This window comes from Haplochromis burtoni, unplaced genomic scaffold (genome assembly GCF_018398535.1).
Source record: "Haplochromis burtoni strain Fernald_Lab_line unplaced genomic scaffold, NCSU_Asbu1 Contig_27, whole genome shotgun sequence".
NCBI classification, from domain to species: Eukaryota; Metazoa; Chordata; class Actinopteri; order Cichliformes; family Cichlidae; genus Haplochromis; species Haplochromis burtoni.
This window is the reverse complement of record NW_024582388.1, coordinates 2,952,282-2,974,982: the sequence shown is the minus strand read 5'-3', so window position 1 is coordinate 2,974,982 and position 22,701 is coordinate 2,952,282. Positions and strand designations below refer to the sequence as shown.

Genomic DNA, 22,701 nt, shown 5'->3' with positions numbered 1-22,701 from the left:
GTGCTCGAAGATTGTACACAAAGAGTTTTAAAAAAGGCCAAGAAAAGCTGAAAGATGCATTCAGAGCTTGGTCATGCAGAAAATCTGTGAAATGTCTGTTGCAGGTGGGTAATTTTAATGGTAACAACAACTCTGAGCAAGTTGCAGAAAGATTTTGCTGTTATCTACTGCTTTTCACAAAAACACTCTGAGCAAAGTCACTGAAAACCTGCTCGCTGCAATACTGTCACTCTCTATCACAGTGAATGAAAGACTGTTAACACAGCAACCGCACTGCAGTGCTCTCCTTTTCAGTAATGAAACCGGGCTAATAAAAGTAACACGCATGTAACGGTGCTTGCATAGCCCACCATCACTCTGTACGAGAAATAAAAATAAATCAGAGTGGAAAATAAAGTTAATGTGAGGAAAATATTTAAAGCTGCTTTTAGCACTGACCTCTGTATTGATTCACAAGTTGAAAATAACATCCAGTCATCTTATTTTCAATTGTCATGCATGGATTTAATTACTGTGTTTCTGGACTTGACTGCAGTGGTTTTAATCATCAGTTCGAGCTCTCGCAACTGAATCCAGCTGAGGAAAAATCTCTGCTGATCTGGTATTAAAAAAAATGATCACATTACTCCAGTGCTGGCAAATTTGCGCTGACTGCCTGTTAAATTCTCTATTGATTTTAAAATTTTATTAATTTCTTTAAAGAATTAAATGGCCTTGCTCTGAAGTATATCAAAGACCTATTAACACCATATATGTCTCTAAATTTTTGTAGATTGGAGAAAGAGGCTCTGCTGTTTTGTAAAAGGAGCGTTTGCCATTCGAGCTGCCCGTGGATGATAACTTTTTAGTGTCTTTCATCTCTCTCTGTTCTTTGTTATTTCTCTTTTCTGCCATTTTGTTGCTATTTTGAACTCATTTAGGTTATTTTTATGTAAATATTATATTTATATTATAAAGCATATTTAAGTTGATTAAATGTATGACACATGCAATCGTCAGAAAGTGTGATGCTGAACTATGAAACCAAAGCTGGTGTGCTATACAGCAACCGTGCTCTGCAGAAGTATAAATAGCTCCACTAAAACAATGCATCATGCTTTGCAGTGAGTCATGGGAACGAGGTGGATGGTACAAATACTTTACTGTGTTCACACTAAGTGTCTGATTAGTGAATGAGTGCCAAAATAATCACCAGATCATTAATAAAATGAAAAAAGCTTTTAGCTTTTCATTTGCAAGGACATGCCAGTGATTTTCTTTTCTTGTTTGATCAGGAACTTGGCTATTTAGTGAAGATTTAAGGGGCATTTGTGAACTCTCTTTTTATCACTGTGTTCTTGGTGAATCAGTTTTGATTTATTAAGTACCTGCTGGCCGCTCTGTGAGATTTTGAAATATTGGGTTTTGGCCTGTTCATGACTGAAAAATTAGCTGATTAGATCATTTGGGTCAGGCCGGAATAAATCAGGTCGGGTCGACAGGCCCATACAGTACTGTGCTCCATTCACTCAGTCTCTTCAGCTGTCAGAGCGATTCAGATAGATGCATGCTTACATTTAACACTAGATCAAATAAACGCATCCTGCAGGTCTGTGTGGTTTCATTATGCCTTGTTTATTAAGAATTAGGGCTTTGCCTTGTGTAGGGAGATCTCTTTACAAATGTTGAGAGTTTTGCTAATATCGACACTTTAATTGATAATGCAGAGTAAGTGAAGATTAACTGACCGTTGACAGTGAGCGTAACCTCGGTCTCTCCCACGCCAATTCGGGGCACGATGGCCTTGCAGACATACTGGCCTGCATCAGCCTGGCTCACTGACTTCAGATGCAGTTGGTTGTTGTTGCTTAGCACCTGGACGCACACACACAGGTAGGGAAAAAAAACAGGCTGATGAAGAGGAAAAGAACAGAGATAAGCAGACTGGAGAGATGTTAAAAAAGGAGGTTGGAGGGAGGATTATCTATTTTTAATTCATATAGCATGTTGATTTACTTGGAGGGCACCATTAGTTTTTTTTCCCCTCAAGCTCTTTTTAACTTGTTAGCTAAAAATTAAAAATTTAAGATATGAAGATGGCTTTACAACTGAGCAAACATTAACAAAATCTAGGTCCTTAATATAGATGTGCTTATATATTATATGATTAGGACTACAACTACATTAGCTGTTCTCACTTTATAGTCTATATATTTCAGTAATTAATAAGTATTTATAGAAATAATACTTTAATCCATCATGAATGGGTGATCTTAGATTTAAGTTCAAAGGTAACAATGTCTTTTTACCATGCTGGAACCCTTTTTAGTCCAGGTGAGAGTGAGAGGAGGGTTTCCAGACCACTTGCAGTTCAGAGTGACGTCTGCGTCCACATCCACTGTAACCGGCCTGGGCTCCACTACCAGTATGGGGCCAACTGAAAGAAAATAGCAATCCAATCACCAAATGAGCAACAAAAGGGTTCCTACCAAAGTCAAAGTCAAATTTATTTATATAGCTCCTTTCATACAAAGCAATTCAATGTGCTTTACAAAGACAAAAAGCAAAAAGCATTAGGACAAAACAAAAATACAATAATTACACTTATATTTTATGTAAAAGGTACAAAAACAAAATAGTTTTTAATCCGAATTTCAAAAAACTAATAGATTCTGCACACCGAAGACCAGAAAAGCAATTTAAAGCCTATTTACACTGCTTTGGTAGTTTTTGCACAAATTTTAAAATTCCCTTTTTAGTCTTTAAGGTTTACAAGTCTACATGCCCTTGCATCAGACGGCCTCTGAAAATGCTATTGTTTTATGAACTGGGAATGCCCCGCAGAGTCTCCGGTTCTTCTCTTTTATCTGTTCCTCAAAGCAAAACAACAAACATGTAGTGGTGCTTTCAGCCATTACACTTCAAGCCACAGCATTACAGGGAGGGCAGAAGGAGCCCATTAGTACTATTATTAATGGCAGTAGTAAAATTAGTAGTAGTAGTAGGAGTATTCACTTTTGCTGTTTTAATAGAATAAAGATTTTTATGTAGATGTATTGAAAATTTTAATTTTTACATTTTTTTTGTCAAACTTATTATTTTAGCTATTTTTATGATTTTCAGCAGTCGTCTACACTTTATATTGTATAGAACACATTATATTCAATATACAGTACTACAACAATATAAAGTTTATTATTGTGTTTCTCTTTATCATAAAGCATCTTGAGGTGGCTGTTGAGTTGATTTGGTGCTACATAAATAAAATTGAGTTGATTTTCATTTGATTCGTTTAAAAAAAAACATGCGATTACAAAGAAGTTTTATTACAGCAGAATTCAGAATTCTGTTCATTTCACTATCATAAAGGAAGACATTTTTGTGCAACACTTTTCTCTTTTTCTCCTTTTTCACTGCAATCTTTTTATGAATATGCCCTTAACTATGAAGAACACATTGCTTCTTTCACATTTTGATTATTTACCTAATTCATTTAAGTGTCTTGTTAAACTCAGTTTAAACCGAGAGAAAACGCAATAACAGCCTATTGGGAATTTACTCATTGCGCAATACACGAATGGTGTATGGTAATAATATAAATGCAGCATGTTTCTTTAGACAAATAAAAAGCACAAAGCGCATTCATGTCATCGGAATCCCACTCAGCTAAGAAGTGTTTGCACTCTACTCACAGTGCACGTCCACAAGGATGCTGACGTTAGTGCTTCCCACGGCATTAAACACCTGACAGGACACGGGCTCGGTGAAGAATGAGTGATCTGCGGTGGTGACAAACACGCTTTCTCTGGCTCCCTCCAGCAGCACGCCACCTTTAGCCCACCTGACAGTGAGACACACAGCACAACACACAGTTCAACATGTTTCTAAGCGTTGTAAATCATTGTTATGTAGACCTCCCAGCGGGATATTTCAAAAGCATAATGGGTTTTTGAGGTTATCTAAATGTTAGATTTTCACCATAAGACAATGATTCTTTTTGTATTATCAATTAAGCTAACATTTACACGACTTTAATACGAAAACCTGAGGGAACGATTGCAAGAAATTTCTCTTCATTTCTGTTATCCGTGCTGTATCTTGCCAGATACCTGACTCAAAATCAAATAACCATATTGCACATCGTCCATTAGATGACATTTAATGTTCACTCAGTAGGCCTAGTGCCTAAGTACCTGGCAGTGTTCCCACACAGGGACCCTCTGTTGGAGTCTCAAACCTCAAATTACAACCATCGTGTTAAACTCCAGCATTTTGCAGTTTTAGTGCTTCAGTGCTGTCACTTACGATAAAAGTCAGCGTTTAGCTGTACAAATGTTCAGTACTGTTATCAATTCTGTTCTCTAAGCAGAAATTGCTATTCAGGAGCAACAGCAGGGAGAGGGTATGAGCGCACTCACACAGATGAAAGAAAACATATTGGCTTTAAACATCTTATCTGCGCTGCAGGACGAGCATCAAAAAGTTTCTCATAGCCTGAAGTGAACAAAAACCTATAAACACATATTTTTAAAAAAAAAAACATCCAGACCTGTAGCCCATGATAGGAGGGTTGGCAGTGGCCTGGCAGGTAAAGGTAACCCTCTCTCCCTCAAGGACAGAGCGAGGCTCGATGGACAGGGTCACGGTGGGAGGGTCTACACAGGGAGACATACACGTTTGATATATATTCTAAATGAACTTAACAATAATGTGAACATAAATTGTATTTATAAAATATGCATATAGCAGATGGCAATCCAGAAGTACCTTCAACCTTCATTCTTTTAAATGTTCAACGAGGGACACCTCCTATGGTTGCAAAAGGAACTCTGGTAGTAAAGAAAACTCTGGGTTCCCTTATTCCGAAACCTCAGTGAACACGTTCTGATGAGTTTTTTGTTCTCATTTGAAAGTTTCGGTCCTTAGTGAATATAAAAGCGTGCTCATTTTATATATTACAGTCCCCATTAATATCCAGAAGAACAATAAAGCAGATTATGACTTAGGGTGGGCCTAGCATGTGAAAGACAAGCAGCTACTGAGAGAGCAAGTTTCCCAGATCTGCCCTCTGCTTGAAATTTCTAAAATGCTGATGGAGAAAATGCTTAAAAAGCCAAAGCTTAAAAACACTGGACTCTGCAAATCAGAATTCACAGCGGTGCCTTTATCTTTTATATAGAGATCATGAGTGTGAATAATATAATGACTGCATACTATATGAACAAAAGTACTGGGCCACCTACATATTACAGCCTTGGAAATCTATGCTGTGAAGCGCATGGTGCACATTTTTTGTGCTGATGTTGCATGAATGCCAGAGGAGGTTTGGAAACCTGCAGTTATTAAGTCAGCAGAGTTTTGGGAATGTGTCTGAGTTTCTATAGTTTCTAAATGCTTTGGAATAACTCATCTCACAGCTGATTTTGGAATATTTAGGACGAACAGTGGCATCCTATTACAGTGCTACACTTAATATCAGTGAGCTCAATCCATTCCTTCACAAATGTTTGTGAAAGGCAGGCTGCATGCCTAGGTGTTTGATTTTATTCATCTGTGGATATGGGACTTTGATTCATATAACGTCGTTCAAGGAGAAACTTTGGTTACCTATAGACTTCTGCACTGATCCTATATCTTAAGTAAAACAGTTATTAAAGCTACTTCTTGACAATAACTCCTATGTTCATCACCATAAAAACTTTCTGGCTCACCGGGTGATAAAGTACAGTAGATTCCTGAACTGCTTCGGGCCTCCAAATATGTGCTAAAACAACACAAATCAAGCTAAATCAATTTGGAAGACATCCAGATTTGAGAATGTATTGAACATTACTGACATGTATATTATTTTTTGCTGGTAATTACTTCAAGTTGGTGAGTGCTGGCACAGCTAATTAAAAATATTTACTGATTTTGCAGTCTGTCTGCAAAAAATACTCTCTGCTTCATCACCAGAGCATCTATGTGTGTTTAAAAGTCTTGCAGACAGGAAGAGTAACATACGGTGAACATTGAGGGTTAGGGTGGTTCGTTTCCCCATAGGTACAGCTGGATTGCTGGCCACACAGGTGAAATTGCTGCCACTGTCTGTGTCGACTGGTGTGATGGGCAGGTAGCTCCTGGTCGTAACCCTTTTCCTGTCTGGCAGCACTTCCTGTTTGACAAAGAAAAAGGCAGAGACAGGGCAAGCATTAGCAGGGTAGACGACAGGATAAGAGGAATTTAGGGAGAAGAGCCCACAGAGTAAGATCAAAGAAAAGATACACAGAGGAGAGGAAGGATGAAAAAAGGAGAAATAAAGGTAGAAAGTCAGGTGGGGGAAGGAAAGAGACACTGGTGAGTTACTAATGGAGCCATGAGAGATGAGAAATAATTGAACATAAATAGAAATCCATGGACAAAAATAGAAAAAAAATATGAAGTATGTGAAGTTAAGAAGGAAAAGAAAGATGTAGGAGAAAAGAATTGATAGATGAATCAATAATGTAAACAGTCCTTAGTGGCAGTCATAAAAGAGACGCCTTAAATCTTCTTCTGGCAAACATGAACATAAAATCCAGCTTTCTTGGAATGAGGAGGTGGCATTTTTTAAAACGCAGCCACAAAATCTGTCAAGAAACTGTGTACAGCTTTCAATGTAGTTTAAATGCGTGGTCAGTAACAGGGTAATATAAGAGCAGCATGTAATATGTATGAGCATGTGTGGGGGGCATAAAGCTGGCTGTGATGAGATGTAAAAACATCTGTGTTTGAGTGCGTGAGTCAGTGTTTGCTGCTGCATCTCTGTGCATATAAAAGCACAAGTGTGCATATGCGAGCGAGTGTCTATGCGTGCGTGCACTTGCAGACCTGCTTTCATGTGTACAGGAGAATATGCGGGATGGCGAGGAATCTGAACATGGAAGAAATGTAACACTGCGACTGTGTGCAAGGTGTCACCAAATACATTTCCTGCCTGTATGTGTGTACAAAAGAAAATCTCTGGCAGTGGGTTAATAAAACATGTCTTGGATCTTTGTGTCTTTTAAGTTGTGTCACGACTGTAAAGCGAGGAATGCAAGAGATGTCTGGAAAGCATGTGTGCTCTGCTTCCGGGTAGAAGGCATGGCTGACACTCGCAATATAAAGTCTACTGAAGTAAGAGTGTAATTAAACACATGTGTTGAGTAGGTGTGCAAGTGCGACAGTATTTTTTTTTTCTAATACAAAAATTATGAAATACCACAAGTACATCTACTTAACCACTAATTTTAATTAGCTGCCCCTGCAGACTCGCTTTAGTGCATCAACTGAATTGTTAAAACACATAAAAATAGAGTCTGTGATATTTTCTAAGACTCACTATGGATGAATGAAGCAATGCATAGCAGCCCAAAGAGGGAAATGCGATGTGCTCTTAGTTTGTTTGTTCTAGTATTAGTTGTTTTTTTACACATTAACAATTTCATCTGCTCAGCAGCAACATGCTGTGTTAACACTGTCTTTAACTTAATGTCTTTGATTTAGCAAAGACATTTCAGTAATGTTTCTGCACCTTTATTGCTGCTACTATAGCCAAAAAAGCCCATTGAAAGTTTCTGTCTGTTGATTTGTAGGTTAAAATCTGTAACCATTAATCATTTCTTAATAAATATGGTGAGTGTATTGTTGACTAAATAGTAAGGAGCGCTTTGTGTGAAATACTAATGATCGGCACACTATTTCTTGACTGGAGGACTTCTGGGAAGCCGCCTGGCCCGAGGTGTGCATACTGTATTTACCCGTCATAACAAGCCTCCAGCAAAAAAAAAAAAAAAAGCATAAAAACAAATAAACAGACAGAGTGGATAATATTACAAAGATTGCATTGTTCTACAGTTTGTATTACATAGTCTTACAGCGACAAGTGAACTCATGATCATCAAAATCATCATTATGTGAGCTTTACAAACTCCCCTTGGAAAAACACACACACACACACACACGTGTGGCTGCTATTATCTGCATGTGTGCATGGGTGTGTATGAGTCACCGTGGAGTGGTAGGCCCCCTCCGCAGGAAGGCCATTCTTGGTCCACTGGATGTGTGCCGCAGGCTTGGCCCCACGAGTCACACAGGTCAGGTTGTGTGAAGTACCAGCCATCAGCAAGAGCTCAGGGGATCCCTCGACCACTGGGTCCTCAGGGGGGACTGAAGGGGTGATATGCAAATTCATATTTTAAAATGACACATTTATGTAAGTGTGAACACATAAATAAAGAAAAAAACTTTACATATACATATAGTAAACCATAAAAACACATAATACTGTAAAAAAAAAAAACTTTCATACATATCAAAAGACTAGAGGCATGATTTTCATGTGTTTCTTTTTTAGGTATTAATGTCCTATTTAACACAATTAGCTTCTTGGTTAAGCTAACCGTTTAAAGGAGTTGTTCACCCTCAACTAAATGTACATATTTTCCTCATGCATTTCCTCTCCTGTTTAATCTACTGCTTTTTTATGGTTTGAGTTGCCCAGTTCTGGAGATACTAGCTTCACCCAAGTGCCAAAAACAAGCAAACAAACTAAAAATCAGCAGCGATGTCTCTCTCCAGAAAGCATGACCCAGTTACTCATAAAAAATCCACAATTTTGTTGTGAGCTGTTTCATAGGAGCTATTTTCTTACCTCTGTCTGCATCCGCCCACCAAAGGAAGGATGCAGCTAGCTAGCTCAGCTAAGGAGGTCGTCTTTAATGTTTACACCCTGTCACACTGTCATTAGAATGAGTTTCTCATCACGAGTAGATGCACGCTACCTTCTGCACAGAGGTATGGTTATTGGATGTAGTTTGATAGAATAAAATTAGACCTGCATAAAACTTCTAACTGGTTTGTCGCCTTGCTTGGTTATATTTAAGGGAAAGCAACTTCTCTATAGCCAATATCTCTAAAAACGGGCAATTTACCCCAAAACTATCTAAATGGACTAACAGCACAGCACAATGTGAAAATACATACACATTGGGTGAAGTATTTGGCAAAGGTTAAGATGTCCCAGGTTATCAATCAGATTGGCAGCACTATGTGATTGTAAGTAACACCTATTTTCTTAATTATTTACTTTATCATTTACCAAACCTTCTAAATCTTGGTAAGCAAAAAATAGAAATGCTGGTTGCCTAACCTGCAAGTATACAGCTGCAAAAGTCTTTCTTAGTTTGAATTCTTGTGCGTTTATAAAACCAGCACACTGCAAGGACATTTTGAAGCTAATAGGTGAGACCTATGCGTTGGTTAATTTGTTTTCATGCAATATTTTGTGTATTAGTGCAAGCTGAACTGAGAATTTTTTTCTGTCAGACATCTTCCTGAAAGGGTTTGGGTAGTGGCAGCTCAGTTGTTTTTAAAGCTACAAAATCTCAAACAGCACATTTGGGATTATAACAAAAGCAAGCTGGCACAGAGGCTTTGTAGAAAGAACAATTTCTGCAATTTCCACTTAAATGTTAAGGATGTGGGAGATTTATATCCTTATGACAAGGTTGGTTTAATGAAAGCAAAAAGGAAACCCAGTACTGAGAGGATTCAATGCATAATTACTTAACTAGTTTGAGGAAAATCAGAAAAATGCACCAGGAGAAGACCCCTGTATCAGTAGCAGCAGGGTACTTACTGAGTACATTGAGCTTAGCCCTCCTGGAGCGCAAGGCGGCCTCTGTGGCCTGACACTCATAGAGAGAGTCATCAGAAAGCTCGGCGTTGGAGATCTCCAAGTTGTACTGGCCGATGTCGAGAGAACGCAGGATGCGATACCTGGGCCACGCTGTTGAACAAACCAAGAAAACTTTCAGTTAGAGAGCATATAATTCACACTGTGACTCATTTACTTCGGTCTGTTTTTATTACAGTCACATACTTTTCATACATAGTGAGCCAACTTCAAGGGAAGACTGATTGTTCTGAAATGATTGTTGGAGTGCAGGAAGAGACATTAAATGCTTCAATTACAGACATGAGTCATCACAGCAATACTGGATTCACTGAATGATGTGTATCTGCTGTTTCTGAGGAGGAAAGTATATATATTTTTAGAAATACTCTGTGATGATTTCCTGTTGTGAAATATTTTGTTTCCACGTCACTTAGAAGAAAACAAGCTGGTATCTGTCACATTTACCCTTTCTTGTGAAATTGTATGTTAAAAGTTGTTGTTAAGCTATCCAAAATCTGAAATTCCTAAAAAAGTTTAGTCTGTGCTACAAGTAATAAAATAATAAAAAGAAATGTTGCTAATTTAAAGGTGGCATTCATCTGAATTCAGTAATATTCCTAGATAGATAGTAGGCCTTTCTATCTAGTCTCTTATTTTCTGAAAAGAGATGTCACTCTTGAATTTTTTAGGTGATGTTTTGTAGACTGTAGACAAATGTCATTCACCTGTTTTGTCTGGGGGTTGCAGTCAAAAGCTTAAACGTTATGACTATAAATTAAAACTCTGTGTGTGTCTGTAACAGAACATGTGTCACAAAAAACACAGTTTCTCAGTAATATTGGTGAATTAACCATTTAAACTGTAGTTCCTTGAGGTCCTTGTCATGCCTTTTATATAAAGACCAGAAACGAAAACCCAAAAACCTCTTCTCCATCTTCTCTCATTCAGTTTTTAATATTATTTCTGTCCTTTGTGTAACTGTGCAACAGAGGACTCAGACCTGATTTGTTCACAGGATGAAGCAAATGTAAAAGCTCTTTTGAAATGGATAAATGCTGAACCCCGATTGTTTTACATCCATCACAGGCAGAGAACAGAGAGCAAGGCGACACGTATTTATGGGAAAGTGTCAAAGCTTTTTTATCATAATACACAGATAACATGATTTATTGAAGACCTTTTTTCATTAACCACAGCATCTGGAGATCACAATGATATGATATGCCCTCTACACAAACAACACAAGGGGGGTAATGAATGCATGAGGACACACGCATAACGGCAGTATAGTAACACAGTTAGCGATAAACAGCTAAATGGTTTTTGTACTAACACTGATCAAACGTGGCCACATATTCAATAACGCCGCATCAATTCCTGCAGAATTACGGACTGAGCTGTTCCAATTACAGCACCCTCTTTTTCTCTCTTTGAACCCTCAACTCGCAGACAAAGACATAATTGAGCGTGACATCCCACTAGGGGGCACTCATTGATCCTCCGTGCCCAATCCTAACATGACATCATGGATTCAGATGGCAAAGGCAGGCAGGCAGGCAGGCAGTTGGGGTGCAAGGAGGAAGAAGGAGGTTGGGTGGAGGGGGACAAAAGTATTAGTGGAGATTACATCATCCACTCCAGCACCTCGCAGCATAGCAACCACAGAGGTGAAAGCACCCTGGGGAGAAGGAGAAGAAGGAGGAGGAGGAGAGGAGGAGGAGGTCTAGGATGAACAATAAACTGCCACCACTTATGCCTGCAGGTAGTGAGAAGATGCATGTGTGTTTTGGGTATTTACGTAAACATGATCCACACATGTAGGTGGCTTTACACTGATCATATATTAACTGGATTTAAATTTTATTTATCTGACATTTTACAGGCGCAGCCAGGTGATGTCTAGAAGCTGTTTTGGTCTGTGAATGAACGCAGATCTCCTGCGTATGTGTGGGTGAGCTAACTGCAGGTGAGAATTGCACTGCACAATCTGTACGCCTACACTGTCATCCACAGCTGTATGTAATCATACAGGGCGCATAATAACAACCACTTATACATCAGACAGCCAACATCTGCACCTTAATGGATCACCAATGAATTAATAATCTTTGTTGGTGCAAGTGTTTGCAACTTGCAGACTTCATGACATGGCTTCAAGTTCAGGTTATGAGATGAGCAAAAGGCTGAGTGACCGTATGTCACGGCGGGAAGAATGGCAGCCGACGACTAAGCATAAAAGATGGACAGAAGGCGATGATAGATGGTTGAGAAGCAGGAAAAGAGACAAAGAGGACAACATGTTTATCAAATGTGTTTGTCAGCAGGTCCACACTGTAAAAGGCTACAAGGACAAAGAGAGCATTACCAACAACAAAATGAGAGCGGGAGGAGGAAGGGACGGTGATGGGACCGACAGAGAGGAGAGTGAAGAAATAAAAAGCAATAGAGGGGATCTGGGAAGCCAGCAAGTGATGGTGAAGCTGTAGTTTTAAAGATGAAGGAGCAGGAAATAAAGACAGTGTGAGGGAGAAAGAGAGAGCGAGAGGAGGCGAGAGAGAAGTGCAGACCTTTACTGAACCTGTGAATTAAATTGAGTTGAACACAAGATTCGCATCACATGTCAGATTATCACTTGTGTGACTGTGTGTATGTGTGTGTTTTGTGTCAGTGTGTGTGGGCGGTGTGTGCGTGTCTGTGTGGGTGGATGGGTATGTGGTGTTTTTTGCGTGCTATACAGCATGTAGCGTTCTTTGTAGATGAATTTACAGTGTTATGAGAAATGTGATGGGTGGTTTAGAGCTGAAAGTCTGTGAGTGCTAATGTGATATTTGTAAGTGCTAATACAGAAGTTTTTCTCTTACATTTTGTGAGAAGATGAAATTGCACATTACAGCCAAAAAAAGGCAACATTTTCATGTATAAATAAAAGCTTTCCTAACTATTTATCAATAAATTGTTTAAAATAGCTTGAATGGCAGAATGAATGAAAGCTGTGTAGTTAGTTTTTCTTCCATCTATCCTTTTTCTGTGGATTATGCAGAGTTGGATCAAGGTGGTTGTAGGCTTAGCAGGTAAATTCTAATGTTTCTCTCCTTAAAAACATTTTTCAACCCTTACTGAAGGATTCGGATGTGTCCACAGGTCAGATGAGTTGTATCATCTGTCTTGGGTCTACCCTTTGTATCACAGGGTCACATACCAGATGGAAAATCAGCTGTGAAAGCATCAGCTGTGAAAGCATCCAGTCAAAGTTGCTAGAATGGTATTAAAATCCTGGGACCGGCTCAACTCGATCCCTTCGCAAAGGAGAACCAAGTCCTCTCAGAGACCCCTCGGTATTTTCAAATATTTCACATTGCATCTAAGAACCTCAGCAGCCTATATTCTTTCAGTCACTACCCAAAACTTGATCCTAGGCGAGAAGACTGACTGGTTAATAGAAAGCTTCACCTTCCAGTTCAACCCCCTTTCCACCAAAGTGCTCTGGTACCATTTTTGTGAAATACTGATCCCTTGATACTTCAGTTGACACATGTATGAAACACATGTAAACTGGAAGAACAATTTTTCCATCACACCTCAGTAACTCTTCCAGCATGAAGAGTTAGTTTAATGTGGTATGGCAACAGCCAATCAGAACCTCCCTTTGAGCACCATATATGAGCTTAGCCAGGGATGCTGAGCAGTTACCTTACAAATTATAGCAGACTTCCTTATTCTGGTATCCTGTTGTACAGACTCTGTCCCCGAGCTCCACACGACATGAAAATGCATCTTCGCCTAGACAGTTTAACAAAGTCCGGAGCTTTCAGACTCTTGTGGAGAATTTAAGAGCTCCTTCACTACCTCTGAAGTTTTGCCTCCTCCACAGAGGATGTGTTAGTGGGATTCAAGAGTTTCTGAAAGTGCTCTTTCCACAGCAAAACAATATCCTCAGCATGGATTACTGCTAAGCATAGCCTGGGCTAAGACTTGCTTTCCTTTTGCTGAGTAGTCTGAAGGTTTGTCAGAACTTTCCTGGATCAGCTGAAAGTTCTTCTCCACAGACTCCTTCACTCGTCCTGCATTTAAATTTTGGATACACAATCACCACAGCTACAGCACTTTAGACCTGCTGGTATGGTCTGATACATCTTCCAGGCTAACTAGTAGAGATCAGTAATACTACAGACTGCTTAGACCTTATATTTTACACTGCAAGGGTATATTTGCAATACTCCCAAAAGTCTATTCATTTAACATAACATGTGAGTTTGAGAAACTCAAAAATCATAATCACAGAATATTTTTTTTAAACTTATGAAAGTGTCAAAGGTATTTAATTTTTGACACTTGAAAGTTGTCTTACTGCTGAAGCTAACGCATTTCAGTAGGTGAAACTTTACCTTGAAGACACCTTTCGCAATTTCATTATGGTTAAGTAAGCAGTTGGCGAGGTTTCGCAGTCAGCGTTTTCCATAAAAAACTATCTGTGATCACAGCAATCTGCTATAGCGGCAAAAACAACAAGGATTTTTGTGCAGCACCGAACACGTGTTTATCAGGTATGTTTTTCCATCGACAGCAAAACAACTTTCCACAACGACCAGCTGATTGGGAATACACGTTTTTCCGAAGCTGCCTGTGTTTACCAAGGAGTCTCTGATTGGTCTGTAGTCTGGGGACTGGGGATTTTAGCGATCAATTTCACCGTAACTGCTAGCAAATGACCAGGGAAAAATCATTTTTCACGAGTAGCTAGTGATTTCAAGCCAGTTACCAATTGGTTTGTAGGGATGTATAACTGCAGCCTTAAACAATAAACAATTGATTTCCAATAACTTGAATTGGGTAAGCAGTTAAGAATATGGGTGGATGGAGAAGAGCTTTCATGGACTGTTAGTTAGAATGGAGGTTTTTTAGAAATCATCAGTTTCTTTTTTCTGTATGCTGTTTTTTTTCTATACTTCTCAAAAAAGTAATCATCTTATTTGCATTTTTATTTATGTGTTTGTATATTATGTATAATTGTATAGTTCTCTTTCTTTCCAACACTTTCATTTGTATAAATCAATAATGCACAGCCGGTGAAGGTGAAAAGATATGGTAGTTACCTGATTAATGTGTTATATGGATGTTAAATCTGAATACTTGATATGCTGCGCATTCTTAATTCTGTTTCAGTGAGCCTATCAGCTCATTTTCTTCCCTTTTATTTTACCTGAAAGTTATCCTGGACAGAGGTCTATAAGCAGCCTTATTCATAAGCAATGCGAGCATTCAGTAAGCCACAGTGGTCAAAAGCTTGTTTGCATATTTTGAAGAAAATCAAGATGAGGTTAGCTGAGAATGACATTTTTTGCTTTTCTTATTCTTCTCCTTGCCTCTCATTCTTTGATTTTGCATTTCTGAGTTTCGTCTGATTATTCCACGTATACAGAAAAAAAAACTGGGTGTCTGTTGTGGCTTTGACCCTTTGACTCTCACTTTTCACTGCTTGTGATGTTTCCTCATCTTTAAAATGAAGTATATTCTACTGTTGCACTCATAGTAAGTCATTCTGGATGTGCGTGTCGGCTTAAAATGTAAATGTGAATGTGCGTCTGCTTTTGTCAGCAGTGTGAGGGATTTTCTCTAATTCAGCATGATATACAGGACTCCTTTTTGCCCAGATTGTCACTCACACACTCTTAACTCTCTCTCGCATGGTACAGTGTTCATTTCCTTAATGTTAAAAAACCCCTACACTTTTCAACCATAATAGCTTTTGTCAGGGTTCTTACACTCCAAACTGAACCAAAACCGTAGCTGAGTTATTCCCCTTCTTCACTTCACTTTGATCTCTGCAGCTGGGTGAAGCTGCATTTTTTTTTTACCTCGAAGACCCTCTCCAATGCCGAGTGCCAGGCCGTCCTTGGTCCACTGGACGATGCCGCTGTAGTTGAAGACGACACAGGACAGCACCACCCGTTCTCCCAGCACCACCGACTGGTCCGCGGGCTCTTGGGAGAAACGAACGCACCACACTGCAACAGAAGGACAGAGAGGGGGATCAATTTTTTAGTTCCTTTCACTGTGACCTGGCCATGAGCTGGCATTTTTATTGCACTGTATCGAGCTACACAGTCCCTCTCTGGTCTTATTGACTTCTGTTTGTCCATATGGAGGTTGCTGGGTAATTTGTTGTGTGCTTTTATTGAATATAGGGTGTTTTTATTGTTTCTTTTATTATGTGTTTTTACTATGAGTGTATTTTAATATGAACCCGGTTTGAGTGAAATTTCTCTTACAGGAATAAACATAAACTCCATGCATATATAGTGTTCATTATTATTATTATTGTCTTTTTAGCTGGTCAAGAGTCCATTGCTTGAATTTTGTATATTTTTCATTCCTCTGTGTCTTTTCTCTCTGTTTTGTCTCTTTGCCTCCTTTTTAAGGTTTTCCCTGGTCTGAACTGAGGCTTCTGTGCAAAAGTGTGTGTGTACATGCATGGATGTGTAAGCGAACACTTGTGTAGCAAGAACATCATTGCAAGCTGTTATACAGCCTGCTCTTTTTCATCACACACAGTACAAAGGATTTTGCTTACACACACACACACACACACACACACACACATTTCCTGCAGCAAAATAAGCCTTTTGGCTATCGCAGTGCCACTAAAATACACAGATAGAAAACTACAAGTGTAGAGCAGGCATACATTAACGCACTCGCTTAAAGAGAGAGTGTCAGGTGAGGAGGCGAGGCACTCACCCGGCGCTATTTTCAGCCGTTTGCATCATCAGGTAAAATTGTTTCATATTCTGGAGAAAGTCTTGCAAGAAGGCACGTTAATTAAGGCAGAGAGAGGGAGACTGCGCTGCCTTAGATGACACATGCACACGAACGTGCACGAGCACACATATACAAACACACTGAAACTTACAGAGACAGAAGCTTTTTCACACATGCAAAAACCAATTTATGCAGTTGTGCACAAACGCACTATATCACTAACACAAATGCAGTTGCATACTCAGTCTGTGGAAGTGTGTATATGTGTGCACTTGTACACATATACACACTTCCACAGAGTTTGCGTCTGTCTTCCCGTGGGCTATTCTGTTCTTGGATCATGGTTAAAACAATCCTATTAGCTAATTAAGGCAAAACTGGTTAATAAAGCGAGCCCTGGCTCTGAGGGACACATCTCAGTGGGATTCAACCACAAAGGTGCAAACAACAGGGCGATTTACTGATTTGTCAGGAGGATTACATGACTTGTCATGTTATTTGTGTGGAAGGCTTGTCTAATGAAGGCAGGACATTTTAAAACTTCACAAGAAGAGCTTTGATGTTTCGTCAACTTTCCTTTTGAATGCTGATTCAAGAAGACAACTGTGGCGACTGTGAGCTGATAGCTGTGTAATTTATTTTGAAGTTTAAGGGAAAAACTGCCTTAACACACTTCACCGTTCTTAGTGGCTGTTGCTTGGTTGTGCTTTTTGTTGAGATATTATTTCCAGAAGGGACAGTTTTTCCATTTAGTTCAAATGTTTAAACAACCTGTTAGGTTTTGTGTTCACTCTTATTTTGCTTCAAGTTATAGAAACCCCAAGGGAGGTCAGGTTATTAATTTTCATCAGAGTTTAAAATCTCATCCTCAGACTTTTTAATTCTCCTTTAAGCTTTTGGCTCTTATGACATGTTTAAATAGCAAACATTTAACAGCGTGTATCACCTTTTTAGTTTGTTTTGTCTCTTTTTTTCCTGTATACTGTATTTCTTCTTAATTAATGTTGTAATCATAGTTGTAGAGTGCTGCGAGTCATGTACTTCTGTATTCAGTAGTTTCAAATAAAGGCAAACTGTTCATAAAACGCTGGCATTTTTAGGCAGAATGTGGAAAAAAACCCTTTAATTAGTTCAGTCATTAGTTAAAATCCAAGCAGCTTTCGACTTTCAGCCCCTAAAATTCTCATTAATCTACTGGGGAAGATACAATGACGCCCTTAGATTTCTGCACAATCAATCAAAATGCAACACACAGAATATGGAAGCTGTGCTGCATTTTCAGTGCATGGTACAACTCGACCACTCTCTTGTTATCACTCACTGTGCACACATGGATCACTCAGAGTTCAACACAAGTTCAGCACATCTTGTAAGGTTGCCAAAAGGGATAGTAAAAAAGAACATACAGGAAAGCAGTCGCTCCAGCACAAATAAAAGAAAAAATATATGTGTGTGTGTGTGTGCAAGGAGTCATGCAGTATCACATACACTACATAACAGAAGATTAAGAGTTTGTTTAAAAGTTTGTTTACTTTTACTGCATATTATTAGAACGGTGAGATAAAACAATCTTTTAGCACACGGGTCAATAAAATAATTAAAGCATATCTACTTTTATATACAGTATGATTTATTACATTAATATATAATGTTAATGGATTTTATTTCTTCTGATATGTTAAACAACCCTGGCACAGAGGCAAAAATATCCATTCTAATGTTAGTTCTTGCAAGCCATATGTAAATTGCTTAAATTTCTTAAACAACTGCTGCAAGCCACCCAGAGACCCACCTTGACTCCATCTCCTAATTTTCATGTTATAGCTAATCTAATCCATGTTGCTCTTGCCTTTTTCTGTACTTGGGGTCTTATCGCTGCTCTCTCTCTGTCTTTTTCCTTTTTCCTTGTGTGAAGATGTATTCCACCAAGTAAAAATGAATGAAAAGGAAAACAGCAATCTTCTTTGTCTATAGTTCTCCTGATTGAAACACATTTTTTCACACCTGGTCTTTGAAAAACAGGTGATAATGTTCCCCGGCTGTAAAAATGTGCATTCTTAGGTCTTTAATCTTAAAAAGTGAAAGTCAAACAGAATACCTTAAAATAAAACTACGAACGTGGGAGCTGCTTCTCTTTCTGAGTGGAAAAAGAAGGAGCTGCTGGGTTGTGCCTGCTAACTTGAGTGATTTACATGTGGGTCATGTTATGCATGATTTATGCAAAATTAACAGCTATTATGAGCAAAGGCCCTCATCTTCGTGTATAACTCTGTACAGAACAACACATGTTCTCACGGGACTGGCTGTGATGTGTTTAATCTGTGTGTAACTGTGTAGGAGAGCGAAAGAGAGAAGTAGTGACAGAAAGATATGAAGGAGGAGACAACAAACATTTCTGTTTGTGTGCTGTGAAATGCATGAATGTGTGGGTATGACTGCGTGGGTATACACTGATCAGCCACAACATTAAAACCACCTGTATGATGTTGTGCAGTCTGTTACCAGCACAGTTTTGATCAGTCAGGGCAATAACTTAAGACCTCCAGGACTGTCAGTGTCTATAGCGGAAAGTTAGCAGTGGATCCTGCAGCGTTTGAATTGCAGTGTGCATTTGTGGTTTTTGTTTTGGAGGCTTGGTTAATACCTTTAATATCTGTGCTCCAGAGCAGCATTTGCATTGAGGCTGGGCACAACATTGTGTTGGAAGAGGCCAGAACCACTGGCCAGTGCAATCACAGGAAGGGTTTTTGCTCGCAACAATGCCAGTGGTAGGTAACACATGTCAGTGTTTTATCCAAATGTATTCAAGGACTCTCACAGTTTAATGCCGAACATTAGATTTTAACTTCACCCGTCAGTGGGTTTAAAGTTGTGGCTGCCTGGAGTAGATTTGTGTGCATATTTGGGATTGAATACGTGTGTCTGCAGTTTGTCAGCTTGAAGCAGGGATTCAGATCAGAGAAGTGAGAGCTGTACAGACAGAGAACAGAGATGTAATTAACCCTACGGGATACCCCACCAACCCGCTGCCTGCACCAGCATACACACACCTCTGTCTCTCTCCCCTTTAACATTTTCTCCATTTTCAAACTCCCCATGTATTTCTTCTCACATGTGGTCAGTTTCTCTACATTTATATTTCCTTTATGTGTTGCTCTTTTTTTTAGCCTCTCTACATTTTCCTCAAATCACTTTTTCTTTTTTCTTGTCAGGGTTTCCAAGTTCATCCTGTTTAACTTTGACTAGTCCACCTCTTTTAATACAGTCGGACTCTTTCCATCCTCGTTTCCTCTCCTTCTTTGTGTATTTTTTTCAATGCAGCAATGCACAATTTTTATAGCTTCTTCAATCCCGCTCTCTTTTGTTCTTTGGACCCAGCTCGTTGTTTCTCCACCTCCCTCCATCTTCTCTCTTTCCTCTCCCGCTTCACTTCACTACCCCTCTAGTACTCCAGTATTTCCCTCATTATCTCTCTGTATCTATGAACATTTTTTCCATGTTTTTTATATATTTCTCACTTTTCTTCGCCCTCTCTCCTATCCACTGTTTTCTGCTGCAATTGTCTCTTTCTGTCTCAGCCTCCTCCTCACTCTCCTTCTCATCTTTACATCCCTGCATCATTACCCTTGGGGATAATCTTGGGCATATCTTCTCTTCCTCTTTTTTATTCTCATTGCATAATGACCCAGCTTCACAATAAAAGCCACAGTGCCCTTGCATATTATCCGTAATACCTTTAATATCTTTTATTCACTTTGGTCTTTTTTTCCCTTCAGGCTGAGCTTTGTTAAACATCAATACAAGCACTATCTAACTAGCCCTATCAATTTCTACTTGAAGCGTACAAGTCTTTCTGTATTATAAAGAAATTCTACATTTTGCATTAATGCTGAAGTATTAACATTCAGTGGCTGACTTGGAATAGAGGAGCTGCACTAGAATCTCACACAGAAGTGTAGGCTGATGGGGGAAGCTGAGCAGCAAGGACGATTTTTGCCAGTGAATTTGTACTGTAAAATAATTCATAGACTTTCATAATGAGTAACCTAGGACATCGGTTCATGTGAACACTTATGCAGGTGATTAACCATGTAAGAAATGTTTGCCTTCACTTGACACTTGACTTGATAAGTAGTTGTATGCCATCCATACATACATACATACATTCATACATCCATAACTGCTAGTTCAGGCTCACAGTGGTATGGAGGCTGTCCCAGGTATGGTAGGGAAAAATGGTGTATACCTTGGTGTCTATTGTGACTGCTCCCACAAAGCTGATGTATGTTTCAGAGCATATTTAATGTTGTGTTGTGGTCTGCATCAGCCCTTTCACAGCTGTCATTGTATAACACTGAATTCATTGTCTTTTTCACTTCAAAACTCATCTTTTCTCCAAATGAAAAGCCACTTGCAAAGAAACAACACAATACGAATACACATGGCTCTTGTTTTGTCAGGGGTGCCGGGTACAGGAAAGACTTAGCACCTTGCTTACTGCAACCAAAGACTTTAACAAAGGATTAGAAAGAAGTTTTAAAAAGGGTGCTGTTTGGGTTGAAATGACCACTTCCAAAAGGTTAGGGAATGATTACTTTAGCGGTTAAAAAAGGTTTAAGAAATGGACAGTAGTCTCCTTTGTGAAAGTCATAAATTTTGTCCGCCCATTGATTTACTTTAGGAAGGAGTGCGGCCAAAGGTTTGCTCTGCACAGACAATCACAGTCGTAATCTACACAACCACCAAACGATGAACGCAGTGTTCCTTAGAAAAAGATGTTTACTATTAAAAAAATATATATCAAGAAACCGTAGTACCTGTAATAAAACTGCAACTCTTCTGCAGTTTTGACAGCTGGCAGTGAAATAAGTAACCTGACTTGGTGTCAGCGCTGCTGCACGGTACAGGTGTGTGTCCCCATATAATATTTGCCACTATCCCTTTTTGCTCAGTTGTCTTTGCTGTGATAAGCACAAATGAATCTATCACATAACTTCTTATTCCGAGTGCAGTTCACAGGTTTTTGATTAGCTCAAGGATAAAAAAAAGAAATAGGCTGAGTGCAGCTGACAAGAATGAATAAAACTGGAATTTCAGGCAGCAATCAACTTTTCAGCGCTCTCTCTTCTCCTGTGAGCTAAACAATAACACTGCTCACTCATATCAAATCATAACTTTCATGCAGCTCTCTTCTTTTTGGAATTTGAGTTAATATGAAAAAGAAGGAAGTCTTTGTAACAAGAAGAAATCGGCTGACATTTTAACTGCCTTGACTTTAAAGTGGGATGTCTTGTCATCTTATTAGACATGGTCACAGTACTCCCCGAGGAATGCAGCTGCTGATTCCAAACAGCGAAGACCTCCAAGGTGGCCATCAGAGGCCAAATGCAATTTCTTACAAGCAAATGTAGAAATGAAAAGGCAGTTTGTGAGGTTTGTAACCCTAAACTGCACATCTCCACACCCTGAAGCATTCATGCTTCTAACCCCCACCCCAAAAACTGCCACGCTGACCCTTTCCTTGTATTCATGGCCCAGCTCTGCCTCTGGGCTATGGCTCGCTCCCATTTCAACTACCACACACCACTCTCACTCAGGAGAGAGAGCACGCTGTGTCTACGTGTGTATGCGAAAGCATTGTTCGTGTTTACACGCATGCCTGCATGCGTAGCTGTCATTGTTGTGTTGTGTACACCGCGCGCATATATTTGCCATTTCCGAAAAAGGCAGCAAAGGGCAAAGTGTGGCTGGAAGAGTCAAAAAAAGGTGTTCGCCTCAAAGAGAGAAAAGGAAAAAGAAAGTGTTTGTGTGCATGTGTGTGAAGGAACAAAAAGAAAAGCAAAGAAATTAAACAGCATATAGATGGCTAACATCCAGTACTCGGAGAAAAATTATGACTTGTAATAAACTCTCCAGGCATTTATGTGATATTAGTAGCTTATAAGACTAATATATAAAATCATAACACTGAGAGAAGAAGAAAACGTGTAATAATTTTCTGAGTAGTTACTGGGGTAGGTGCTCTGCCTCTGTCATCTATGACAGTGAGACATCACATAAGCGTATTTAAGCTATCATGACAGTTAGTAAGTTAGTTGGTGCATTACATTTTTAAATGGTCTAAAAGACATCATTGTGGTGTCTGAAATACATTTTTTATGCTTCCATAGTTTTAGAAATAATTCATTTACATTGCCGTATATTTTAATTTACCACTCAAAATGCTTTTGGGCCTTAACAAGCAAAGTGCTGTATTACTTTGCAGCATGGACATGACTGTCAAA

General features: G+C 39.2%; 1 protein-coding gene across 2 annotated transcripts in view; it reads right to left on the bottom strand.

The window, feature by feature from the left end:
• The window catches only part of kirrel1b (kirre like nephrin family adhesion molecule 1b), a 78,169-nt gene that overhangs the window by 15,331 nt on the left and 40,137 nt on the right, over positions 1 to 22,701 (bottom strand). For both annotated transcript variants that reach the window (XM_005918084.3, XM_005918085.3), the window contains exons 2-9: positions 15,514 to 15,663; positions 9,620 to 9,769; positions 7,991 to 8,148; positions 5,983 to 6,133; positions 4,529 to 4,634; positions 3,672 to 3,820; positions 2,289 to 2,416; positions 1,728 to 1,854 (exon numbers count right to left, since the gene is read on the bottom strand). In XM_005918084.3, the coding sequence (XP_005918146.1) occupies positions 1,728 to 1,854; positions 2,289 to 2,416; positions 3,672 to 3,820; positions 4,529 to 4,634; positions 5,983 to 6,133; positions 7,991 to 8,148; positions 9,620 to 9,769; positions 15,514 to 15,663 (1,119 nt within the window). The remainder of the gene's footprint in view (positions 1 to 1,727; positions 1,855 to 2,288; positions 2,417 to 3,671; positions 3,821 to 4,528; positions 4,635 to 5,982; positions 6,134 to 7,990; positions 8,149 to 9,619; positions 9,770 to 15,513; positions 15,664 to 22,701) is intronic.